Source organism: Chrysemys picta, chromosome 13, assembly GCF_011386835.1.
Source record: "Chrysemys picta bellii isolate R12L10 chromosome 13, ASM1138683v2, whole genome shotgun sequence".
NCBI classification, from domain to species: Eukaryota; Metazoa; Chordata; order Testudines; family Emydidae; genus Chrysemys; species Chrysemys picta.
Window position 1 is genome coordinate 12,321,654 of NC_088803.1, and position 25,063 is coordinate 12,346,716.

A 25,063-nucleotide genomic window follows, 5' to 3' on the forward strand; every position below is an offset into this window, starting at 1 on the left:
CTGACTCTTGTGCTGACTCACACATGGCTAGAAAAACATAAGTCGAGCACATGATCTGATCAGCAACTCTGAGAACTGGCAAATGCTTGTCAGGCTCTGGTTGTTCAAGGGTTTGCTTTTAGCTGCCTTTCTGGTCACATGCCTACAGTTCTGTAATGTAGCTTTGAACTGCTGTGGCCTCTAAGCCAGACTCTTACTAGATAGAAGACAAATGGAGAGGGATAAGAAAGAGCAGAAACAAAGCAAGGAAGGAAAATGACACATGGGGGAGGGAGTCACAGCAGGAATCAGAGGCTCCTTTTCTTGTGTTTTTGAGGATTTAGCCAAAGCCAGGGAGGTGGGGGTGATGTCAGTTGGTTCCCTCTGTTTGCCCAGGTTCGGTCCAGGCATCTTTCAGAAGCTGGACAAAGAAGGTCTAAAGAGGTCGTGGTGGAGCCAGGGTCTTGGCTGTTGGTGGGGTTAACCGCCATGATGATAAAGCTCTCTCCTTCCACTTCATCCATCCCTCTGTGATCCCATGGAGTGACCCCCAGATAAATAATATTCCAGATGGTGCGGCCAAGCAACTTGCATTGGCCACTGTCAGAAACCAGGATACTGGTCTAGATGGACCTTTGGTCTGGCCCAGTATGGTCATTATTATGTTCTTAACCTCACCCAATCACCATTCACCAATCATTTTGGTGATTTCAACTGTGTAACATTTCCACCCATTTCTAGACGCTTTCGGCTCGTTTCCATGACAATCTGTGAATTTCCCAAGAGCCCTGGAGACTATTTACCACAGTTCCATTCCCTTAAACAAGCCAGTTTTTACAAGTCTAGTTGATACCCAGTTTTGCTGATTTTCAGAAAAAATTTTTAACAAGATGAGTTCAATTTTTGTTGCTTGCCAGTCTTACAGTACAGGCCACTGCACAACTGGGCCTGGTTCACTGATTTCTATGGAGCTACTCCAATTTACACCAACGTGGATCTAGTACTGTGTTTTAGGTCAATTCACAAAGGGTTTAGTGGATTCTCCCTCTCTGGCTATTTTAAAATCCAGATTGGATGTATTCTTTTAAAAGATCTTCTATAGATCAAACAAAAGTTAATTCAGGGAAGTCTTATGACCTTTGTAATTTAGGAGGGCAGATTAGATATTTGCAATGATCCTCACTCTACATCACTCTGGCAGTGTAAAAGGACTTTATAATGGGAGTAAGCAGGGTCGGTGCAAGGAAGGTTCGCGCCCTAGGTGAAACTTCCACCTTGCACCCCCCCCCCAGACCTGCGGCAGCTCCTCACCCCCCTCCACCCTGAGGTGCTTCCCCATGGCAGCTCCCCCCCTGCCCTGAGATGCTCCCCCGTAGCAGAGGTAAGCTGGGGTGGGGAGCCCTGCGGCAGCTCCCCTCTCACCCTGAGGCACCCCCCCATGGAAGCTCCCCACCCCCCCGGCCCGGGGAGCCATACAGCAGCTCCCCACCCCAGCTCACCTCTGCTCTGCCTCCTCCCTGAGCATGCCGTTATTGCTCCACTTTTCCCGCCTCCCAGACTTGCAGTGCCAATCAGCTGTTTGGCACCGCAAGCCTGGGAGGGGAGAAGAATTAGAGCAGGGGCAGCGTGCTCGGGGAGGAGGCGGAGCAGAGATGAGCTGGGGTGGGGAGCTGCTGCAGGGCTCCCCACCCCAGCTTACCTCTGCTACGAGGGGGCTTTTTCGTGCCCCCAAATCTTGGCGCCCAAGGCAACTGCCTAGTTCGCCTTAATGGTAGCACCGGCCTTGGGAGTAAGTTATATTTAGACTCACTTTGAGGTGCCTTTATATTACTGGAGTGGTGTAAAATAGCCTTATGAAAGATTCACAAAGAGAATTAGGTGCCTTAGCCACTTCTGGTGCCTAAATCCCAGAATCAGTCACAACTGGTATTCACAAAACCTGCACTCATCTGCTGTTGAAAATCAATAGGCTCCTAAACTCACTCAGCACCTATGTTTTTCAAGTAAAAGTTCCATAGGCAGTTATGGGCATGCATACCGCTGTTCACTCTAGGCATCAGGATGCCTTAACTCTAGAGCAATAAATGAAACCGGGGAATATAGGTGTTCTTCTGCCTCATTTGCCTGTGGAGTTGTGATGTTCCCTGACTCTATCGGCCACAGGCAACACAAACACTCTCCTCTTAGCCTACACAGGCTCCACTATCCCTGTGCAAGTTAGCAGTAGGCACAATCCACCCGCTGAGATCTCCAAGCATTCCTCTGCAGTGTCCATCCCTTGGTACACTGGATATTCACAGGTTCACCAATCTCAAATGAGCAAGATCCTCAACTGGAGCAAATCTCATAACCCCATTGGTTTCATTGGAGCTATGCGGAATTAGAATAGCTAAGGGCCGGCCAATATTTCATGCAGATGTAGCCAGGATTAGTACGAGTCCAGATATGTTTATAGATGGACCATTTGGAAATGCACTTCCCTATTGTTCAATGAGTATGTTTCACCATTGATTTGCATCTTGTGTAGCTGTTTACCTTTGTGCAAAGTCCCTGAGATTCTCCTCTCACCTACAGCAGCTTTACACCAGAGTAGGTCAGGAGTGCTCACCAGCACAAGATATAAGCTGTTGGACAATCAGGTCCATTGGTTTCTTTGCAGTTGTTTCAGATTCAAACCACTGTAAGTGTGAAGAAAATCCAATCAGGAATGCAAAGTGGATGTGATATGTGAAAGGGTGAAAACGAATGGGGAATTCTGATTTAATGCTATTGATTCCCATTTACACTAAGGACTAGAATCACAAAGGGATTTAGACATTGCAACACTAATGTGTGGTCTACACTACAGACCTATATGGGCATAACTATGTCATTCAGGGGTGTGAAAAATCCACACCCCTGAGCGATGTATTTACACTGACCTAACCTCCTGTGTAGACAGTGCTATGTTGACAGGGGAACTTCTCCCACCAACATAGCTAATGCCTCTCAGGAAGGTGGATTAACTATGCAGAAGGGAGAGCATTTTAAGGGTAGATGTGCCCTCTGAGTCATCACATCTATCTTTTGGGCACCTAGAAAATCACTGTGATACACAAAGCCAGAGTCAGGCATGATAGGTGCCTAAGAATGGGATCCACAAAAGGTAGCATGTTAGGTGGCTCTGTGCCTAAGCTCACCAATAGGAGATGTCAAAGAGAGGTTTGTGTACTAAGCCCAGCCCCTCTTATGACTTCAGCACTAAACCCATGCCAGAGGGAGACACCTACCTCTGCTTGGGATTCTCAGCTGTGGGCCTTCTCTTGGAGGTCTGTGGTGAAGGCACTCACCTGGGATGGGGGTGACCCTGATTCATGTCTCTCCTCTGCTTGAGGAGATGTGACCAGGAATCTGCACCACTCAGGTGAGTGCTCTAGCCATGGGGATAGTACGTTGAGGGGGCTCCTTCAATCTCTTCGGCTGAAGCTGTTCCAATTTGGATGAATACTTCAAGAGCCATTGGACCAGAAAGAGAGAGAGAGAGAAACAGTGCACACGTATGAAAATGACTTTAGATCCTAGTGGTTAGAGCACGCCCCTAGGATGTGGCAGAACTAGGATCTTCTCCCTATGCTCCAGTGAATTAAAAAAATATATATATTTATCCATAGTAGAAGAGTTTCAACAGGAGAGATTGAGGGAGTCCAACATTAACATATTCCATAGGCCAGCATTTAGTGTATTTGCCTAAGAAGGACTACTGTGGGCATCTATTCTGACCTCCTGCATGACACAGGCCATAGGACGTCCCCAAATTAATTTTTCTTTGAACTGGAGAAGATCTTTTAGAAATAAAAACAACAACATCCAATCTGGATTAAAATTGCCAGTGAGGGAGAATCCATCAAACACTGATTAATTTGGACCAGATCCCCATTGGTGTAAAGTAGCATAGCTCCATTGAAATCAATGAACCAGGTCCTGTAGTGTGAGGCTTGTACTGTAAGTTTTGCAATGAACAAAAGTTGAACTCCTCCTGCTATTTTTTTTTAAATCAGAAAAAGTGGGACACAAATAGACTGATATAATCTGGCTTGTTTAAGTCAACAGAACTGTGGTAAGTGATCTCCAAGGCTCCTGGCAATTTCTGGGATTGTCATGGAAATGGGATTGCCATGGAAATGAGCAGCAAGATTCTAGAAATAGGTGAAAATGTTTACAGTTGAAATCACCAGACTGATTGGGATGAGGCCATTTGAAATATTACTTATCTGGGAATCACTCCATGGAATCAGAAGCAGGTGGGTGGACTACTATGATGGTTGCCACCCCCACCAGTTCCTGAGGCCATCGATCCACCATGACAACATTAGGCCTTGTTTGTTGAGATTCTGAAAAATGTCCTGACCAAAACTGACCATACAGAAAGAAAAGAAATTACATCCCCCGACTTCTCGAGTGGTGCTCCTTAAATCCCATGTAAAACTGGAATTGAACTCTGGGTTCCTGCTGTCATTCCCTCCCCCATGTGTCGTTTTCCTTCCTTGCACTGTGTTGGGATTCACTCCAAGGCCCTTCCCATTCTCCTTATCCAGAACACCTCATGCAGTTCTGGAAGAACTCTTCAATCAGTAATTCAGTTTGACTCTACCTTTACTTCCAGATCTCAACAGATACGTGATTGAAAAATTCTGGGTTTTTAATGTCTCACAAGAAATTCGTGAACAGAGAAATAGTCAGTTTTATTTTGTTTTCATACTTACTGACTCAGGAATAGAATAGAATAGAATAGATTCAGCAAGACTGCATACAAAATAATGTGCTACACAATGGGGCAGATTTTTATAGGTATTTAGGCACCTACAGTGTTTTTCCAGCACATCTAGGCACCTAAATTGCTTTAAAATTAATGAGTTTTAGGTGCCTAGGTGCTTTTGAAAATCCCAGTAGGTACCTAAATACCTTTAAAAATCTATCCCAATGTGCCATAGTCCAGCTAGTGTGACTCAACATAGTTCCACCAATGTCAATGGGGTCCGATCCTCAGCCTAGCCCTACTGCAGTCAATGCAACACATCCCCAGCTGGTATACATTTTTGTATTTCCATTGTAGTGAATGTACCAGAGTGCAAATTTATGTGTATTGAAATCCTTAGTTCTATGAACATTTACACTATCTTTGGACCTGCCCTACAAGGGACAAGGCAGGTGAGAATCAGGTTCACTCTTGGAAAAATTGCTATTTTGTGGTGAATGGAAAGATTTTCCTGATGGCCACTTTGATCTCGTTATTGCGCAGACTGTAGATCACAGGGTTCAGGGTGGGAGTGATTAGGGTGTACATTATGGCCACCATCTTGTCCTTATCCAGCGAGTAACTGGAAGTGGGCCGGATGTAGGTGTAGATGATGGTGGAGTAGTACAAGGAGACCACAAGCAGGTGGGAAGAGCAGGTGGAAAAGGCTCTCTGCTTCCCTTTGGAGCTCTGGATTTTAAAGATGGCGATGATGATGAAGCTATAGGACACGGTGGTCAGCAGGAAGTTCACCATTGCCAAGAAGATGTCAGCCATGAAGATCATGATTTCATTGAGATAGGTGGAGCTGCAAGACAGTGCCAACACTGGTGGGATCTCACAGAAGAAATGTTGGATGAGGTTGGGTCCGCAGAAATCCAGGCGCAGCATGAGTAATGTGTGCACTAATGAATTGATGGTACCAACAGCCCAGACACCAGCTGCTAAATTGATGCAAATTTCCTTACTCATCAGATTGACATAGCGCAAGGGGTGGCAGATTGCAACATACCTGTCATATGACATAGCAGTGAGAAGCACAAGCTCTGTCCCTGATGACAAAGTAAAGGCAAAGAGCTGGGCCATGCAGCCGTCAAAGGAGATGGTTTTCTTCTCTTGCAACAGGTTTTCCAGCATTTTCGGTAGGACTGAGGAAGTGCACACAACATCAACCAGGGCTAAATTGGCGATGAAGAAGTACATGGGAGTGTGGAGAGGTGGGTGGATGACAATAGCTTCAATGATCAATGAATTGCCCATGATGGCAGTCGTATAAAGGCAGAGGAATAGGCCAAAGATCAGCCCTTGGTGTTGAGGGTGGTCAAAGAGACCCTGCATGATGAAATCGGTCACCCTGGTGTGATTACTGGGTTCCATTGTTTGAGTGTTCCTTCTGTAGGAATAAAGATTCAAATTTTTGTCAGGTATTGCAAAAACTAGCAATACTAGACTGACTGACAAAGAGAGAGAAAGAGATATCTTTGTGATATTCTAGACCTTTCAGACAGAATATATTCAAACTGAGCTACATTAAAATATATTAGCACAATAAACCATCTCAGGTAATCAGTCTATATTCTCTTGACATTTGATTGTAGAAGGGAGAAAATAACACCCTGGATGTTCTCAAAAAGAGACACATGAAGTCTGTTGGACTATTGATATAAACTACATGAATTAGGAGTTCACAATATGATCTCAAACTTCTTTGATACACCAGAAGTCTTATTAGTAACCAAGATTCCACTCTCTGCACTAATTTTGCAAAATGTATCTATTGCAGTATAGGACATTTACAATATATATAATATATAGAATGTATATAATCCAAAACATGACATAATAATATGTATAGTTAGGTGGAATCAAGATGCAAAAAATAAAGGACTTGATAACCCTTTAACTCAAACAGGCTTAAATCAGGCTTTACTCCATTGCAATCAAGGGGGCTAATTCTCCATTCACTGCAGATGCACTGGTATACAATTAGTGAAAATGAGAGGGGATTTGAGCTTTCCAAATTTCATTTTTATGATAAGTTATATAGCAATATATATCTTTTGCTTCATTATTTGGAATACTATTGGCCTGATATGACAAGCAATCCCTACTGTATTACAGAAAAGTTTCCCTCCATCGTCTTCAAACATCTCTAGTCTTATTACTGCTTCTGCTGATTTTACTCTCATTCCTCCTGTAGTAAATCAGGATTAACTCCTTTGAAATCAATAAGGTTACTCAATTGTAAAAATGTAAAAATTGTAAAAATGATGAAACATTTTTCAATCATGAGATCATATTAGATAACTTTATCATATTTCAAAGTGTAACATTTTGTAAAAAAAAAAAACTCACCCTTTGCATTACATTTCAAATTTGATTGCAGACTTTTGAGGGCACAGACAATGTTACATTTTAATTCCTTGACTTTGGACTTGACTACAATTAAATTCAAAAGAACGGCATTAATGTGTGTGAATTTAGATCAGATTTGTATTGGTCAAATTGAGATCAGAATATGGTCCAAAATTCATAAACATAGTTATGGTAATGTGTATTCCTGCAAAGCACATTTAGCCAAATGACAAAAAATAGAACACAACACATAAATTAAATGTTGCTTAACTTTCCAAAGAGTATAAAGGAATTAATCATTTAACTTTCATTTAATTTCATAGGGAGTTGGTGCCTATGTGAGAAAGCAAGCAAGAAATAAAGAAAGAAACAGGGAAATCAAGCAAGTAAGCAAGAGGAATATTCTTACCTCTCATTCAAACTTCAAATACAATAAACCAATCAGTAATTAAAAAACGGACTCCTAGTGAGATATGACTTGTTGAAGGTGATTGTCTTTGATATATAGTAACCTTCTGTAGGGAGATCTTGGATCCCTTGTGAATCTGGTGAACATTTAACTCTCAAACAAGGCCCCAAAGGAGAAGGTAAATGGGAGTCACCTAAAATAGTACAAATAAACTTTCTACATGAAGCTGACAAAATTCCTCTTGATGTTAGGTCCAAATGTAGATTCTTCTGCATTTTCCAAGAAAAAAAAAATCTATATTTCTTTCTGAACATAGTGCTACCAAGAGACATAGATTTCATATTAATCAATGAATAAACTCTCAGGGTGAAATCCTGGCCCCATTGATGGATGGCAATAGGAATATTGACCTTGGTTCAGTAGGGCCTGGATGTTACCCTCAGGCTTCTTCTACTATCAATGATCCTTAATGCACAACAAATTATATGAGCTGGCTTTTCACAGTAAAATGCCTCCAGTGTCTTTGGTAATACAATCAATAGACCGGCTTCTGGTATCATTGAGTAGCATCTTATTTCTCCATTGCTCCTGTTAAGTCATTGGGACTGATCTCCAGATGGCTTGAATCAGCTTTGCTCCATTAAAATCAATAGGCCAGATTCCCAACTGGTATAAATCAGCATAACCCCTTCAAAGTCAATGCTGTAAACCAGCACAGCTCCATTAATTTTGTTCTGTTTTACAACAGTTGAGGTTTAAATGGAACTACACAGGTGTCACTGCATGCAATCTCTGAAAGTAGTGAAGTTGAGGTGTTAATGAGAACCCTGTGTTACAACTTGGTGCCATATCACCCTGCCTAGCAACCTGTCTGTTACAAGTAGACACAACCAGTGGATCCCATGTGTTTCATGGTCTCTCTGAGATTCTGTCTTGGTTACAGATGGTAGGGAAGCAAGGCCTAGCAGCGGGATTTCCCTAACCAGACTCACTTTACTCTTAAAAAGCCCTCAATAGTTCTAATAAAAAAAGAACCTAGTCTGGTCTCACTGCTTCTGGGAGTCTGAGGTTTGTGAGTAACTGAGCCTAGGTACAGTCCCTCCTGCCCTATCTTTTCTTCTCTTCCTGCGTAGATGTGGTCATGGTCAGATCCCCAGTCAAAACAGTGTGTAGTTCCTATGTGGGTGTCATAGATATGACAATTTCTTGCAGTATCCTTGAAAAACCTCATTATATTATGCTTAAGTCTCTTTGGCATCCATTGCATTAAGTGCAAAGCTGATGGACTATTCTGAGCCTTTGGAAGTATTATGAACTTCAAAGGACAATACTGAACAACGGGACAGGCAAGAATGGACTTTTGAACAAACAGTGTCAAGTGGTTTGCCGGGGGAATCTCTAGGGGGAGGTGACTGCAAATTTTCTCCTCTAGTTGTGCAAAACCCTCAGCCTTTTGAAGCTACTCCCTGAAGAAGGGGTCTGCTGATTACCTGTTCCCAGAATCTGAAGATCAAAGGCCTATGCTGTATAAAGGAAAGACTGACCTATGCATGCAGGTTCTTGTTCTGAGCTAAAGCCGGGGGTGAAAGTAGGCCAGTAAGAAGCTGGTACCAGCCTGTACATCATTGTCCCTTCTCCCCCCTCCCAGGCCATTGACAGGGGTGGACAAAAGGGGAAGCTGCCCCGGGACCAGCAATTTAAAAGGGCCCGAGGCTCACGGCCACTGCTGATGCTACCACAGCAGTGGCCAGAGCCCCAGGCCCTTTTAAATCGCTATGGGAGACCTGAGCAGTGCAGTCCAGGCAGCAGAGGGCTGGGGAAGACTGAGGGAGGCTGATCCCCAACCCAGCCCCTTCCGGGGGCCTGGAGCCAGGCCCCTGTACTGGTAAGAGTTTAATATTACTTTCACCCCTTGCTAAAGCTGTTATGAAATTGTAACCACAGAAAAAACCCTGGGTGGACTTTCAAGGACTGACTCCTACCTGACCGTGAGGTTTAGGTGGGGTGATCTCTGGTAGGCTCATTAATATGTGTGTAGGTTCTTTTATTGTTTTAAGATGTTTCCTCTATAATGCTTTCACCTGAACAATAAATGTGAAATGGCTCTGTGGTAACTTATAACTATGGGCAATTACACTATTTATAGCCTCTGCAGCGAGAGCAGAGTGCAGACACAAGCCTTTTAGGACTTTCCACGAATAACACAGTGTACACGGGGAATAGCAGGCTGAAAAAAACCTCCAGTCAGGAGCTGAGGAAACCTAAATGTTGGTTGTATTGCTGGACCACAGAGGGGGAATACAGGTACAGATGCTGTGGGCTGTAACTGTAGGATACCTGTCTTCTTGCCATGTGCTCCACTTGCCATGTGCTCCATCCCTCAGTCCTGTTCACCCCACTTGTGGGCCCCTGAGTAGGAAAACCACTGAAACACTTCAAGCATCAAACATGCTATTTTGGGCGATGAAGTATGATTATTGATTTTGCAGTCATTACCACAAACACTGTTCATTATATATATATTTAAATTTTTCCGATTTCCCATTTAACTCTTTCCCCAAATAAAACGAGGGCTAAGAAAAGACTACTGTAGTTCACATCAGCTTGATGCAGCTCTTTAGCCCCCTTTAGTGGCAGAATGACATTTATGAGTCTACTTCTCAGCTCACATGATCATTCTTCCAGCTCAGCCAAGAGAGAATAATGTTTTTAGATTCATTAATCCAGGGTTGAGTCCCTGCTGACAGCATTCTTACAACTACACAGCAGAAGTAAAGGCTGATGGCCACAATCTCAGGAGGGTTTATGAGGATGAAATATTTTGTATAGGATTTCAATTGAAGCATATCTTTGTTCTTGATATAGAATCATAGAACCATAGGGTTAGAAGGGACCACAAAGGTCATCTCGTCTAACCCCTTGCCAAGATTCGGGATTGGTTGTGTCTAAACCATCCGAGACAGATGGCTATCCAGACGCCTTTTGAAAACCTCCAGTGAAGGAGCTTCCACAACCTCCATAGACAGTTGTTCCATTGTCCTCCTGTTCTTACAGTTAGGAAATTTTTCCTGAGATTTAATCTAAATCTGCTGTGCTGTAATTTGAACCCATTGCCTCTTGTCCTGCCCCCTGTGGCAAGAAAGAACAATTTTTCTCCATCTTTTTTATGGCAGCCTTTCAAGTATTTGAAGACTGCTATCATGTCCCCCCTTAACCTCCTCTTTTCCAAACTAAGCATACCCAGTTCCTTCTGCCTTTGCTCATATGGCTTGCATTCCATCCCTTTGGTCATTTTTGTTGCTTGCCTCTGGATCCTTTCCAGTTTCTCTACTTCCTTTCTATACAGTAGTGACCAGAATTGGACACAGTACTCCAGTTGAGGCTTAGCCAGTGCCGAGTAGAGCAGTACTATCATTTCCCGTGACTTGCATGCTATGCCTCTTTTAATGCAGCCTAGAATTGCATTTGATTTTTTTGCAACAGCATCGCATTGTTAACTATAATGATGTATGAATCACTGTACTTTGTAACAGTGGAGCACAAGGTCTGTGTATGACTTTCAGCACAGTGAAAAGGACCAGCACAAAGTCTATGGACCATATAAGTCTGTCTGTCTATCTATGCTATTATTATAATATGTGGTGTCTCAGAATCTATAACCTATTTATTCTCCCAACCCATCTGTAAGGTTGGGAAGTGCTATTATCTCTATGTTACAGACAGGGGGAACTGAGATGGGGTGAGATTTTTCTTAAGCCTCTATGTCATTTGTAGGCACAATCCCTCCTACTTCCAATGGCATTTGTCCTCCTAAATCATTTATGTGCTTTTGTAAACTCCCACAAAGACCCTGATCCAGGTTCAATTTACTCTAAGTGACTTCAGTGAGAGCTGGATCACAAGTTACTTTGCAGGGTCAGCTCTAGAGTTCATTGTTGCCTACTAGGTAGAGCCTTGCTTGCTTGTTTTGTCACTGCTAGAGATGGATGCCTGACCATAGTGATCTTGACCAAATTTTAAACCCATTGCAGAATGGACATGTGGCAGCAGTCCCAGGATCTCATACATTTGCTTCTTATTATGGTTGTTTGCTATTTAGAACACATTCTGAGCTGAATGTGAAGGAAAATACTTTTCACCCAACTTGTTTATCTAAGTGGCCTGGCAAAACTGCCATTAACAACTTGCTTTGAGAGAAATGAAACCCACTTCTCTATGCAGTCAATGCTGCTGCTGCTGCTGCTGATGATGATGATGATGATGATGATTAAAAATAATGGCATTTTATTTCTCCATCAAAATACTGATTCACTTCAGAAAAATGAGCAATTACACTTTCTGAAGAGATTGATAGACAGATAGATAGATATGTCTATATTTTGATTGAGAGAGCAAGAGAAGAAGAGAGAAAAGATTTTGACAGGACTACAACCATACATTTACTCGAGTAAGGATGGGGGAATGTTTCTAGGTAATCCCTATGGATACTCACAATGAACAGCAACTTACTCTTTAAGTCCCTTCAGTTACAATAAGACACTCTTGGAGTAAGTTCCCACCCAACATGAGTAAGAGTGAGAGATAGCTGACAATGTAAACAGGAAACACTTGTCAAATAGTACTCAAGTTCTGCCTGGAATTTTCAAAGGAGCCTAATGGAGTTAGGTGGACAGTTCTCTTAAGATCCATTCAAAATCCTAACCATGGTTTCTATCCCATTGAAAGATAAAATGTTGGGATTTTCAAAAGAACATCAGTGATTTAGGAACACAAATCCAATTGAAAATATATTGGTAAACCCTCAGCAATGCGTAAATAACTTAGGAACATGAGTCCAATTGAAATTCAGTGAACATTGGCCATAGGATCCTAAAAGTCACTCCGGCAATTTTGAAAATCCACTTCAATTTCACATTCTACTTAACACCCTGTGGAAGCAGAGAAAAGAACTGACAGAAGGAAACTGCAATGCATGACGTTTGTTAGCAAGAGTCAGGCTAACTGTAACCCTGTTAACGCGAGATTTGTAGAAGCGAGGATTGTGTGAGGCGGGTGAGAAAGAACTGTGTAAGAAGTCATGATGACCTCAGCATAGATAAAGTGTAGAAGACCTTGTGTAGATAAGGAATAGAAAATAATTGTATGTTGGCAAGAGTCAAAACAACTGAGGAAATGAGATATCAAGATGGCCTATGTATAAACAAAAATGCTGCTGTCCCTCATTATTTTTGTAATGAAAGGTATAAATGCTTGCTGTAATTAGTAACCGGAGAGAGACCTGTTTAGCTCTCTCCCTCTGCACATGTGAGAGTTAATAAAACATCTGACTTGCTGTACCTAACAAAATAGTGAGAACTCAGTTTTTCTCCGACAATTTGGGGGCTCGTCCGGGATGGCAACGCCCACTGAGGCAACGGCAGCTGCTACGGATCATTCCCCTTCGAACCCCATGGCACCACAATAGAGGTAAGAGACCTTTTGAAATCTCTATTGGGGTGTCGGAGGAGGACTGTCCGTGGGGCCGTCTGCCCCTGTTGGGCTCACGCCATCCGAACTTATTGACTGTGCAGCAAGGTCAGATGCTGAGCGGCGTAATAGGGGAATTGTTTGCCGCCCCCTGTAAGCATATGCTAGGTGCATAGGGTTTGCACCTGTGTTGAGGGGTTGTTACCGCCTCAAGAGGGGTTTTTACCGCCTCAAGTGATGCATCGAGGTACTTGGGAATAGTACCTGGAGGTACTCAGGAGTAGTACCTGGTAGAAGGCCTTGGTGTGTGTATGGTCTGTGTGTGTGTGTGTACACAGTGTGAATTGAGTGTTACCGGAAGACGCCCAGAGTACTCTGTGAAGTCTTTTGGCTCGTGACCAGAACTACTCTAACGCAAGCCCGGTAACTAGAGGATCTTTTAGGAGATCCAACCCACGTAGGTTGACTCGGCCTGGCATCATCCGGCGAGGAGGCTACCTGGGTCTAGGAGTGTGTGCACCCATCTTCCCTCCCCTTTTCCTCTCCGTGTGAGCCACTGACAGTCTGACCATCTCACTGGATGCAACAGAGTAAGCGGCGCTTTCTCTCTGAGATTAGCCGACGCTCTTTGCTGAAGGGAGGTGTAGGGGGTCATGGCTATCCTCGTTAGTCACTCCTGTGTGAATACCCTGTAGGGAGAGTCCTTAGTTTATGAACCGCTAGCGCGGACAGGGCATCCTTCCCCTTTGAGTGTGTGATTGGAAAAATGGGTGGGGGACAGTCTAAGTCTTCCCTCTCACCCCCTAAGGGTACCCCAGCTTATTTTATGTACGTACATTATGGTACTAAAACCTGCAGGTATTTAGAGAATTGAAATCATTACACGCGTGAAAATTCATCTACACAATGCCCACTAGAAGGTACCTTCAATCTAGATAAGATCATACATCTCAGAGGAGCTTTTAATCACCAAAAAGCCTCTGACACACAATGGGAGCAATTTGTCTATTGAGGAAAGGAACGGGTTAATTTGAAATTCAGCTTGATAAAGAGAAAGTTAATCTGCGTTCAAGGACAAGAATCAATGCAGACCAGGCTAAGTACAAAGAAAAACTGCTTTCGGCCCCAGCTGACTGTGAAAAAATATAGACATAGTCAAACCAAAGGCAATACAAGTTACAGTGCTGAGATTACATTTGCAAAGCTTAACTGTCCAGTGAGATCCAACAGTCTGCCTTTGCGACCCTGGAGCCGGCATGGTTTGGGGATGCTGAAGAAGCCACAGGCAGCCGGCCTGGACTGGAATCACTGAAAAGACGCCCAGGAGACCTCAGGGTGTAAAAGAACTGCCCTCCCAAGAGAGGAAGCAAGTTGGAGATTGCACAGCACCTTCTCTGAACGTTATACACAGACGTGGCCAGTCTGGACGTACGTGTGTGAGTATGAAAGTGTGCCTACTCTCAGCCGCAGTAAGTCTGAGAACCGGAGAGGGATTTAGCATTCCTCTTTCCACCCCGGCTGACCGGGAAGGGTGTCAGGTGGATCTACCCCAGTCGTAGCAGGACTGGGCAATAGAGAAGTTGGAGAAAAGGGAAGAGTTGTTTACTTGATAACTAGAATTGAGCAATTAAGAGCATAGATCATGAACCAGGCAGCAACTCAAACCTACGCCCAGGGCAAGTTGCAAGCCTTGAGACGGGACTTCCAGGCAGAAAAGGAAGCACTGGCTAAGCAAGTACCGGTCCTTCAGGGACTTGTCAGAATTTAACCATTTGTGTTTGCATATGCTGTAAGAGCAGTGTGATTGCCACAAGAGAAAATTGAATAGTTAAATGCCAATGGGTCATGCGTTTTGCCCAAGTGGCAAGCCTCACGAGGGAGGACTCGGGTAGCCTTGTGAGTAAGAATGTTTAAGAGAAGAGACCAGGAAGGGTGGGGGCTAGTTGAAAAGCCCACCCTCCTATCTAAATTGGTAGTGAAAAAGCTGGTGCTCATGGAAGGGACGGTTCAGCGAGAAAAGCAGGATCGGGCCCAAGCGGGCAGGCAATAGATAGAGAGATTGGAGAACAGGTTGGAAACTTTGAGGGCATAGTGGAAGGAAAGGAGTAAGTAATTATAAGCATGGGGGATTTCAAATCCCCAGGATAATAATTGAAATGGTAAAATGTGTGTAAGACAGAGTCTTTGTACCAAGGTGCAAGGCTCTCCTTTCTTCTGCTGAATAAAGCAACTCTTCCTTATCCCTATCTGGCTGTTATTGGCTCTCAGCTAGGTGGACCCGATATTTTGGTGACAGTTACTGGCGACTCCGGTTAATGAATTTCTGTCTTATACATTTAGGTGTTAGGTGTGTGGACGGAACTGAGCCTCTCATTTGTAATTCCTCAGAGTGGAAGCCATCGCGTGCAATGAAGCTCTGAGGTTGAATTGGGATCCTTCTGTCCCGTCCCCTGTAGCGGTCAGTATTAGTAGAAATTCCTGTAATAGGATCCTATTAGGCCATAATTCCCTCTGTTCTCTGTGTAATTCTCTGTTAGAGTGTCAGCAGGCAGATGGGTGGGTCTCTGGTAAAACCCTCTAAGGATAGCCCTTTGAATTATATGTTAAGTAAATGGCTTTTACCCATTGTTCAGGAAAGAATAAAGATTTGAATTTGTTTTTGGGTAACAAAATAGCAGATAAAAGATCTGGTAAAAAGAGAGAGAAGGACAGTGCCCCTGGCTCTGTGTGGTCGAGCTGTCACTTTACTAGGGGTGCATGGAGATTTTGTAAGCACAAAAGAAACAGTTACACCTTGTGTAGAAATTGATGTGGCTAGTGTTGTGGAAATTGAATTGTGGATAGGATGTGCATTTTCCCCAGAACATGTGCAGTGTATATTGTAGCAGAGGTAAAAGAAATGCAAACCTACCAATATAGGTTGTGTTTTCTCTTTTCAGATCACTGGGTGTTTGAAAGCAGGAGTTAGAAGTAAAAGGCAATCAAAAGTCTGGGAAAGTTAATTGTGTCCCTTTTTACATAAGAATTTTTAAGCTGTGGATAGCTTTGAATCTGGAAGCAAGCCAGAAAGCATCTGTATTAATGCAATTTTCTAACTAATAAGGTAGAAGCCACTGAAACCTGGGCTGCCTATGAAACAAATACAAGGAAATATGGGATAATTCCTCTGTTTTGTCTAAAATCAACAAGAGTATGTGTGTATATAAAGGAAATATTTTAAGCAATGACTGACTACCCAGAAGGGGTAGACCTCTGTTCTTTTGTCTTTCAGATCATCAGAGAAAACGGATGCCAGCTGAACAGCATTCAATGTACCATGCATTTACTGGTACAATAGGAATTATTTTTGTGTTCTTTGTCCTGTCTTGTGGTGTTTGTCTTGTGGCCAAAATTGTTGGGTTTAATATTTTCATAAGACCGTCTAGTTCAAAATTAAATAGAAGGGTTAAATCAAAAAGCAGATACTTGTTTTTATTCAACTTGGAATACAAAAAGTGTTTGGATAAATCAGGAAAATGTGATATACTAAAGTCTAATACAGTTGCTTAAGTAAGAAAAAGAAACTTCATTGGCCAGATTTTTTTTTTAATTGAAAAAATTGTTGTTAAAATTTGCATACCAACAGTCTTTGGAAGCAAGGACATGGAAGGTTAACCCACTCCCCATATTGCCCATGGGATCCTTCTGGCTACTTCAGATTTCTAGCCAGAGGGCTGGGGAGGGAGGAAAGCTATTGGACACCTGAGGTTGTACCGAGTGGACTCCTCAAAAGTGGGTGTGCTTGTCCTGGTTTGTTGCTCCAAAGCTCTGTAATAAAGTTATTTTACTGGAAGGGTGTACATGGCATACATTGAATAATAAGACTAATGTACTGTATAATGGCAATGTGTATGTGTTCATTGTTGGGAAAAGGTGTATGAGTGAAAAGTGGAAGTTTCCTTTGTAGGTTAAAAGAAGCCAAGAAGGGGAGAAGGAAAAAGAACAGAATGAGTTAACTGAGGAAAAATAGCTAGCAAGCTCAGTCCAAAGATAAGATGCTGGCACCATCCAAGGACACTGCCCACAGCTAAGACTTGGCTGATAGCCAAGAAAAGGGGGGCCTGAATGTGCCCAAGCAACTATGAGATCTGCAAAACCAGGCATTAATGAAATGTGTTAGGTTTCTTTTCTCACAGATAAAAGAAGTGCTACCCAAAGACCCTAGCAGCCCTGCCATTCATTGAAACAAGGAGACTGAGTCTACGTAAAGTCCATCAATGAAAGACTGCTTTGGCTCCACACTGGAAAGGCCCTTTCCAAGTCCTGTTAACCACCACCACCACTGTGAAGTGCCAAGGACTACCTGCCTGGACCCATGCTTCTCACTGTAAAAAGACCCCTCCACCTCGGGAGGACTCTCCGACTGATGATAAGCCTATTTCTCCTTCTAGCTCTGCTGTGTCTTCTGGACAACAGGAAAAAGAAAGAAAGAAAAAAAAGACAAGGTGAAGTGCTAGTAACCTCTCCCTTGTCCACTGACAGACCTACTGTGCCTCTGGATTTTTCTAGAAGAAGCAAAACCATTACAGGGTGATGTGCTAGTAACCTCTCCCCTGTATGATGCTAAACCACACTGTTTCAGGAAAAGAGAAGAAGGAACACTTGCTTAATTGAAACCACAAAGTCCAGGGATTCCTGACTACAAGAGACATTAAGAACTGACCCTGGTGAAGAAACAAAGAATTATACACTGGCAGGAAGAAACTTGTGGGACCCATGCTTGGGAACGTGGTATTGATTGGATTTTGGGGTTTATTCTACAGGCTGCGCCCTGTGTTTTGGATAAGTCCTTCAGCATGTATTGCCCTCCCTAATTGGATTTTAAATGATAAGTACCAAAGGCACCTTGTTGCCATTGCCCCTGCCATCTCCTCCATTACACTATTACCCCTGTAACACATCCAAATACAGACAATGCCATATATTTGATAAAACCAATGACTAAGGCCTTCACACTTTAGTGATTTATTTAAATATTGTTTGAAAAAATATATTTTTAAGGTTCAGGATATCCCATATAAGCGAACAATTGAATGGATCAGTGGAGATAAAAGTATATGATATCACTACCAGTGAACCCCAAGAATTTATAATTGCTCACAGGGGGCTGCCATTAGATTAGCACAACAGAGGGCTTGGGTTATTTCCTCTAGAAAGAAGAGAGACTTGACCGGATCCCTTTGGGATGGGGCCAGTAATGCAGCAGCAGTTTGGAATATTTTTAAGAACCAAGAACATGATGAGAAATTGGGGCAACTAGAGAAGGCCATTGGCCTTGTTTCTGGAGCACAACTAACCCAGGTACAGGCTGGAGTTGATGAGTTACATGTTATTTCCGCCCTTAGTTCAATGACCCAGAAGTTGCTGACAGAGATGGTATTGAATATCACTGAGGCTGGGAAGGCATTGCAGTGGGATCTAGCATGCTCAGAGATTCAGGATTTCTTGAATGACCAGCTAATGGCCATTCAGAATGATCTAGAGCACCAGGCTTGGCCCACTGCCCTTACAGACACATCAGGAGTACCATCTGATCTGTGGCCATGGAGACATACTTGGAAACTTTCTGGGTGGAAGTGCGGACGTTCTCAGTGCTCCTTCCAAGCATATGGACCGGTACAGGGGTGTGGGCTCCCACAGACCGTATCCTGCCGGGTCCATGGGGAGGATGCATATGGGACTGGGTAATTCATCGAGACATCTGGGAAATTAGACCACCTGGTATGCCCAATCGATTTTTAGTCAGTGCTCCTGGGATTACACCTGACATTTGGATGGGGTTAGGTAACCTATGGACATTTTGGCCGTTACAACCCCCACAGCTTCAGTGTATCCGTAAACTGAAGCCAGGAGAAGTTGTTACTCTTCATGACTACGTTTGCTGGGAGGGTAGGGGACAAGGAACTACCCTGACAGGACACTTATTTTTTTAAGCTAATGATAGCTGTGTGTATGTTAAAGCCACCACATTGCAAGACATACATTTTAATCTCATTACCACTGCAGGCAATCATATTATTTACTGGCCTGCAGATAGAATTTTGCAAGTAGTCCTTAGGTTCCAGATACCCTTTAAGTGGACTAGCTTACTATCTGATAGATTTCAAAATTTGCTTTCATTGTTACCTGAGATTCAGAAAATCTCTGAGGTACAAGGGCAAATTCACATGCTTCAAAATGTATATCAAGTAGAAAAGTATGCCTTTCACACTGCTTATAGAGTATCTACCTTATGTACTAAATATGATGTATTGTGCTTTATGACAAAGGCTGTACAACAACCCCATTATAGTATTGCTATGGGAATGTTATTGCTTGTATTGTTATTAGTTAGCTTAGGATTATGTTATTGTTGTTGTAAAAGATGTAATAATAGTAATACCTTTCATGTTCATGCTAATCATGCATTGTCATTGCATCCAATCAAAACCCCTAAGGTTGAAGTATCTGATTTAGAATCAGAAGTCCAGGACTTGATGCAAATAGAGATTTGAGAATGTTTGTTGTACTAGAAGTACAAAAGGGGGGGTTGTGGAAGCAGAGAAAAGAACTGACAGAAGGAAACTGCAATGCATGACGTTTGTTAGCAAGAGTCAGGCTAACTGTAACCCTGTTAACGCGAGATTTGTAGAAGCGAGGATTGTGTGAGGCGGGTGAGAAAGAACTGTGTAAGAAGTCATGATGACCTCAGCATAGATAAAGTGTAGAAGACCTTGTGTAGATAAGGAATAGAAAATAATTGTATGTTGGCAAGAGTCAAAACAACTGAGGAAATGAGATATCAAGATGGCCTATGTATAAACAAAAATGCTGCTGTCCCTCATTATTTTTGTAATGAAAGGTATAAATGCTTGCTGTAATTAGTAACCGGAGAGAGACCTGTTTAGCTCTCTCCCTCTGCACATGTGAGAGTTAATAAAACATCTGACTTGCTGTACCTAACAAAATAGTGAGAACTCAGTTTTTCTCCGACAACCCTCATAGATAGCACTGTGGTCCTTCCATATTACTGTCTCATTCTAGTAAAAGATTTCCATATGGCTTTTTTCAAATCTTTATTCCTTAGAGTGTAGATCACAGGGTTTAGCAGTGGGGTAATGACACAATAGAAGACAGACACCACTTTGCCTAAACCAAAGGAATATGTGCTTGGGGCCCTAACATAGGTGAAGATGATGGTCCCATAGTAGATGGTCACCACAGTGAGGTGAGAGGCACAAGTGGAGAAGGTCTTTTTCCGAGCTTTGGCAGATGTCAGCTTCATGATGTTGGCTATGATGTTGACGTAGGAAGACATGGTGAGCAAGAAGGAGCTCAGGATGACCACAGAGCTGCAGGTGTATCCAATAGCCTCCTGAATGTAAGTGTCAGAGCAGGACAGTTTGAAGATTGGGTCTGAGTCGCAGAAGAAGTGGTTGATTTTCTGAGGGCCACAGAATGAGAGCTGGGAGATTAGAATTGTGGGCAAGAGTGGGGAGAGGAATCCACCAACCCATGAACTGGTGGAGAGGTGGAAGCACAACCTATGGTTCATGATGTTAGAGTAATGCAGTGGGCTGCAGATTGCCAAGTAGCGGTCGTAGGCCATGACGGCCAGGAGGAAGCATTCAGTGGCTCCTAGAGAGAAGAAGAAGTAATACTGAGTCACACATCCATTTACTGTGATGGTGATGCTCCTGGACAAGAAGTTGGCCAGCAGTTTGGGCACAGTGATTGAAGTGTACCAGATCTCTAGGAAGGAGAGATTCCCGAGGAAGAAGTACATGGGGGTATGGAGGAGAGGTTCTGCCAGGACAACAACGATGATGAGAAAATTTCCCATGAGCGACAACATGTAAATGAAGAAAATAAACACAAAGAGGAGAACCTGGAGATTCTGGAGGCTGCTAAATCCCAGGAAGATGAATTCCTTCACTGTGGTTTGGTTTGCTTTTTCCATGGCTGCATAGTGGTTAATCTGGGAAGAGGGAACGAGATCAATGGAGTGATTCAACACTGGGTAGTAAATAGAATGTTCCTATGGATATAAAATAGAGATGGACCAGAGCCCCAGGTCCAAACACCATCAGACTAACCAGAAATTGATATCCTGATCTGAATGTTGTGTTTGGCTCCTCAGTCTATATGATGAAGATCCCAGATAGGGTTACTTTCAAACTCTGAATCCATTGCAGATCAGAACACCATGCCAGGTTGCAGGACTCTTTATTTACATTGGGAAGCATTGGCTTATCTGAATGTACCCACTGACTTCGTGTAAATAACTGCTCACTCCTGTGATGAGGAGATTCACAGTTCAGCCTTTTGGCATTTTAGGTCAATTTCTAATATAAACATCAGTGTGAGGTACCACAATTCAATAAACATGTTACTTGGATCTGAATTGTGAAGTCATCAATCAGACCTTACTCAAAACTGTACTGACAATGGTAGTTAGGTGCCAAAGCTGCAGATCAATGCTGAGTGGAATTTACAAAAGTGCCTAAATGATTTAGGCACCTAACTCCAATTAACATTCTGGGAGTTAGATGACTAACTCATTTAGGCACTTGTGAAAATCTCACTTGGCACCTATCCATACCATTCAGTGAATAAATATCTCAGAAAATCTGGCCCTCAGTCCTTATTTGGGGGCAGATACTGGTACCTTTAGACAGGCTGAGTAGTACCTTGGTGTTTGAATAAACCAAATGAAGTAAAGGGAATTGTGTATGAAGGGAAGCACTATGAGTAGGACTGTTAAAATCTTTCCTTTAGAACATCCATGGTCCTTCCTCCATCAAATTAACCACTGAAAACAATAATTGAATTCTGTAGCTCCTAATCCGTCCTTTCGTTTCTTTTCCTTTCCTGCTCATCTTTCTTGTTTTCCTCCTCACCTCCAATAATTTAATAATATTAAATGCTAAAAGTTTATTATTTTTAGTAGTAACTTCATTGTAGACACCAATGGAAGATGATAACACATACATACATAGAAATACACAAATAGGCATATACACAAATAGACATTCACAAACTGAGAAACAGACACACAGATATAAATAAACCATTGGGCTATAGAATCAGTCTATCTCTTTCTCTCTCTCTCTCTCATAACACTCTTTGAGAGGTCTTGGTTTCATCCCAATGCGTTTTTTCCCCCCACAAAACTGAGTTATTGTTTTCCGGACAGCCCTACACAACCCAAACCTGAAATGAGTAATTTGGCCCAGACCCTCAAAGTATTTAGGCTCTGAGCAACCACTGAAATCTGAAGTCTACAACCTCTGAGAACCTTTGTCTTTCTCAATGATATTTGCACAAGTATAAAGTATTTAACTAAATCAGTTTGCCGACTGAGATCCAAAGATATTGATTATGATGACAGGATAACGGTCTAGGAGGAAATGAATGGACACCATAGAATCATTACACACAAACACACACCCTACAGCCTTCAGACTGCCATGGAGGTCAATGACTATCAACCCAGGTTTGACTGAATGATAGGCAACTTTGAAACTAACAGAAACTAATTAGATAGATAGCTAGATCTGTCAATTTTGTGGTGTAATTGGTCTCCAGCCTACATTTCAATCCCTTTCTCTCATATGTATGGCAAACTGAAAGAGAAATAAATACTCTTTAGCAGATCCCCCACTGGGATAAATCAGCATAGCTTCTTTGCAGTAAAAGGAAATGAATCCATTTACACCTGCTGAGGGTTGACTCAAAAGGTCTATTCTATTCTATTCTATTCTATTCTAGGCCTTCTACCACATCCGTATCCATGACATCTGAACATCCTTCTTGCTTTTTGCGGTTTTGCCTGTGTGTGTGTGCGATACCCTACCTTTCTGCACCTTAGATTTTGGTTTTGCATGCATCTTCAACAGGGAGCTCTTGCTTTCTGAGATCTAACTATACAAGCGGAGATCTGGCATTTATTCCAGTTTATTAGAGCAAATCCTTGGGAATCTGAGTGCTGTCTGAATACAGAATTTGTAAAAGACATAGATACAAATATCTCCAGAGTTTAATTTGGCAAACGCTAGTGTGACTGATAATTACATTAATGTAACAGTTTAAATGTCAAGCAACAGATACGTCTGGTTTGAGAGAAGTCATGCTAGAGAGGAAGGATGGTGTTATCTTAAAAACGCTGGGCTGGAACTCAGGGAGTCCCATGTAAATTCCTGGCTCTGCCACAGAATCCTTGTGTGATCTTGTGCGAGTCACAAAGGCCAAACTTTTGAATACATTCTGTCAGCTGTTCCCATTGACTCCAACAGAGTCAGCACCAGTTTACACTATCCTAGAATCTGGCCCACTGATTTCAATGGTGCTACATTGAGTTACACCAGCTGAGCATCTGAACCAGGACAAATAATTGTCCTATTCAGGATTAGGCTTTAACTATGACCATTAATTATATTATTCATGATAGAATGATGGAAAATCGTAATAACATACAGTGTTTATGTTTGCTTTTTATTTAATTTCTTACATTTTCACACCGAGTTATGTTTGCATAATGCAATTCATACAAAGAGCTGTATATGAGACTTGTTGTACCCTCCACTGAAATGTAGCCACTTCTGAGGAAAAAACCACAATTGCCCAGATAATTTTCAGCTAAAGCTGGTATTGTTAAATGAATATTTATATGCTAATACATTTCTCCCCAGGTTGCTTTACCAATTCTACAGGCACAGAGCAATACTACACCAGGGTCCAGGGAAGGAAGTAATATTCAGTTTGAGAAGGATGTGGGGCTACTTGTAATATGTTATTAATATTATTTGTTCCATCAGTTTGTCTGAGTGTTACTGTCATAGAGTTTAGGGCCAGAAGGGACAACCACATCATCTGGCCTGACCTCCTGAATAGCAAAGGACACTGAGAAACAGCCTTTTCCAAACACAATATTGTTGAAGGTTTGCTCTAGTTGAGAAAGAATTATTCTGGGGAAGTTCTCTGTACTGCATTGATAGGAGGGTCAGAATAGAAGGCCACTGGGCCATGGAATCTATCTATCTATGAATCCCAACCATCCACCCACACACTAACCCAACAGACAATATGATTACAAGGAGTTAATTCAAGCAGGGATTAGTTACATGTATGCAAGAAAGGGAGCAAAGTTTTAGATACCCTCCCCCATTTACTGATACTTATATGTATGGTCATTTCCATTTTGGAGGGTCGTGTGTCTGGGGTCTTTGTCCCACCTCTTTTGTATCCCAAGAGAGGGAGGGGTAAGGAGTGAGGTTGTGTGTTCTGGCCAAGGCCAGGCCTTTCTTTGGCTTTTAATGTGTTTTATGTCTCCGCCGCCCCAACCCTCTTGCCCCTCCTAACTGGTTGTTTGACCTTGGCTTGAGAATGAAGACAGGCAGCCTTCCAGTGTATTCTCATAATTACACTCCCACTATACCCTATAACACTTTTAACTGTTATTATCTGTTCTCATTATACTAACAAATGCATCTGGCTGGGCAGAAGCAACACACACAGTGTCTTTGTCCTTTGTTCACACATGATAGTATAAGATATAAGAGTATCAAAAAGTCAATCCAAAATTCTATCCCACGCTCACAAAGAGGCCTATATACTAACACACAGGATCCCACTGCAGGACAGGTGATGGCAAGAGGGCCGTAAACTAGAGGGGTAAAGCCCGAGAGACCAGAGAAGGGTCAAAAGTGAAGCCATGATGAACTTTGTGCAAATGAAATTCTCAGTGAAATGTAATTGCAGATACAGTAATTTGGTTAGGATGCCCAGAGTAAAACTTTACATCTTGCAAAAAATTACAATGGTAGCTTTAATGGACAATGGAGGCAGGACCACATATTTACCTGAAAAAACTGGCACTTCCTAACAGCCATTTGGGTCTCTACTTATTCCAGGTGAAGGACCCTCCCTACTGAGCCATCCATACCACTCACTGCAGTACAATGTCCCGTAATACTGTTCTGGGCATTGGAGTAAAACCTGTTGGATAGAGGAAAGTGCAGTCTACTGAGCCACCCACTCTGCTCACAGCAGCACAGTGCCCC

General features: G+C 42.6%; 2 protein-coding genes and 1 long non-coding RNA gene across 5 annotated transcripts; 1 reads left to right on the forward strand and 2 right to left on the reverse strand.

Annotated features, from left to right (window-relative positions):
• Positions 1–1,715: 1,715 nt before the first annotated feature.
• LOC101931452 (olfactory receptor 13A1-like) lies at positions 1,716–8,227 on the reverse strand. Of its 3 annotated transcripts, none has more exons than XM_065565439.1 (2): positions 7,928–8,227; positions 1,716–6,146 (listed from the first exon to the last, which is right to left on the reverse strand). In XM_065565439.1, the coding sequence occupies exon 2, from the start codon at positions 6,128–6,130 to the stop codon at positions 5,198–5,200; it is 933 nt and encodes a 310-aa protein (XP_065421511.1). In that variant the 5' UTR covers positions 6,131–6,146; positions 7,928–8,227; the 3' UTR covers positions 1,716–5,197. The 3 variants fall into 3 exon arrangements, with proteins under 3 accessions (XP_065421511.1, XP_065421510.1, XP_065421512.1); XM_065565438.1 differs by having other exon boundaries at positions 7,518–8,227; XM_065565440.1 differs by lacking the exon at positions 7,928–8,227 and adding an exon at positions 7,109–7,187.
• A 4,220-nt stretch (positions 8,228–12,447) lies between these two features.
• On the forward strand, positions 12,448–19,378 carry LOC135975248 (uncharacterized). Its single transcript, XR_010592179.1, has 2 exons — positions 12,448–14,419; positions 17,159–19,378. It is a non-coding gene; the product is annotated as an uncharacterized LOC135975248 (long non-coding RNA).
• Positions 19,379–20,028: 650 nt separating this feature from the next.
• On the reverse strand, positions 20,029–20,961 carry LOC101931730 (olfactory receptor 11L1-like). The gene has a single exon (XM_005310430.2). The coding sequence runs from the start codon at positions 20,959–20,961 to the stop codon at positions 20,029–20,031; it is 933 nt and encodes a 310-aa protein (XP_005310487.2).
• Positions 20,962–25,063: the final 4,102 nt, after the last annotated feature.

Bases quoted from the DNA above. Each gene is read 5' to 3' on its own strand.
- LOC101931452 (XM_065565439.1), bottom strand. From the start codon at position 6,130: ATGGAACCCAGTAATCACACCAGGGTGACCGATTTCATCATGCAGGGT.
- LOC101931730 (XM_005310430.2), bottom strand. From the start codon at position 20,961: ATGGAAAAAGCAAACCAAACCACAGTGAAGGAATTCATCTTCCTGGGA.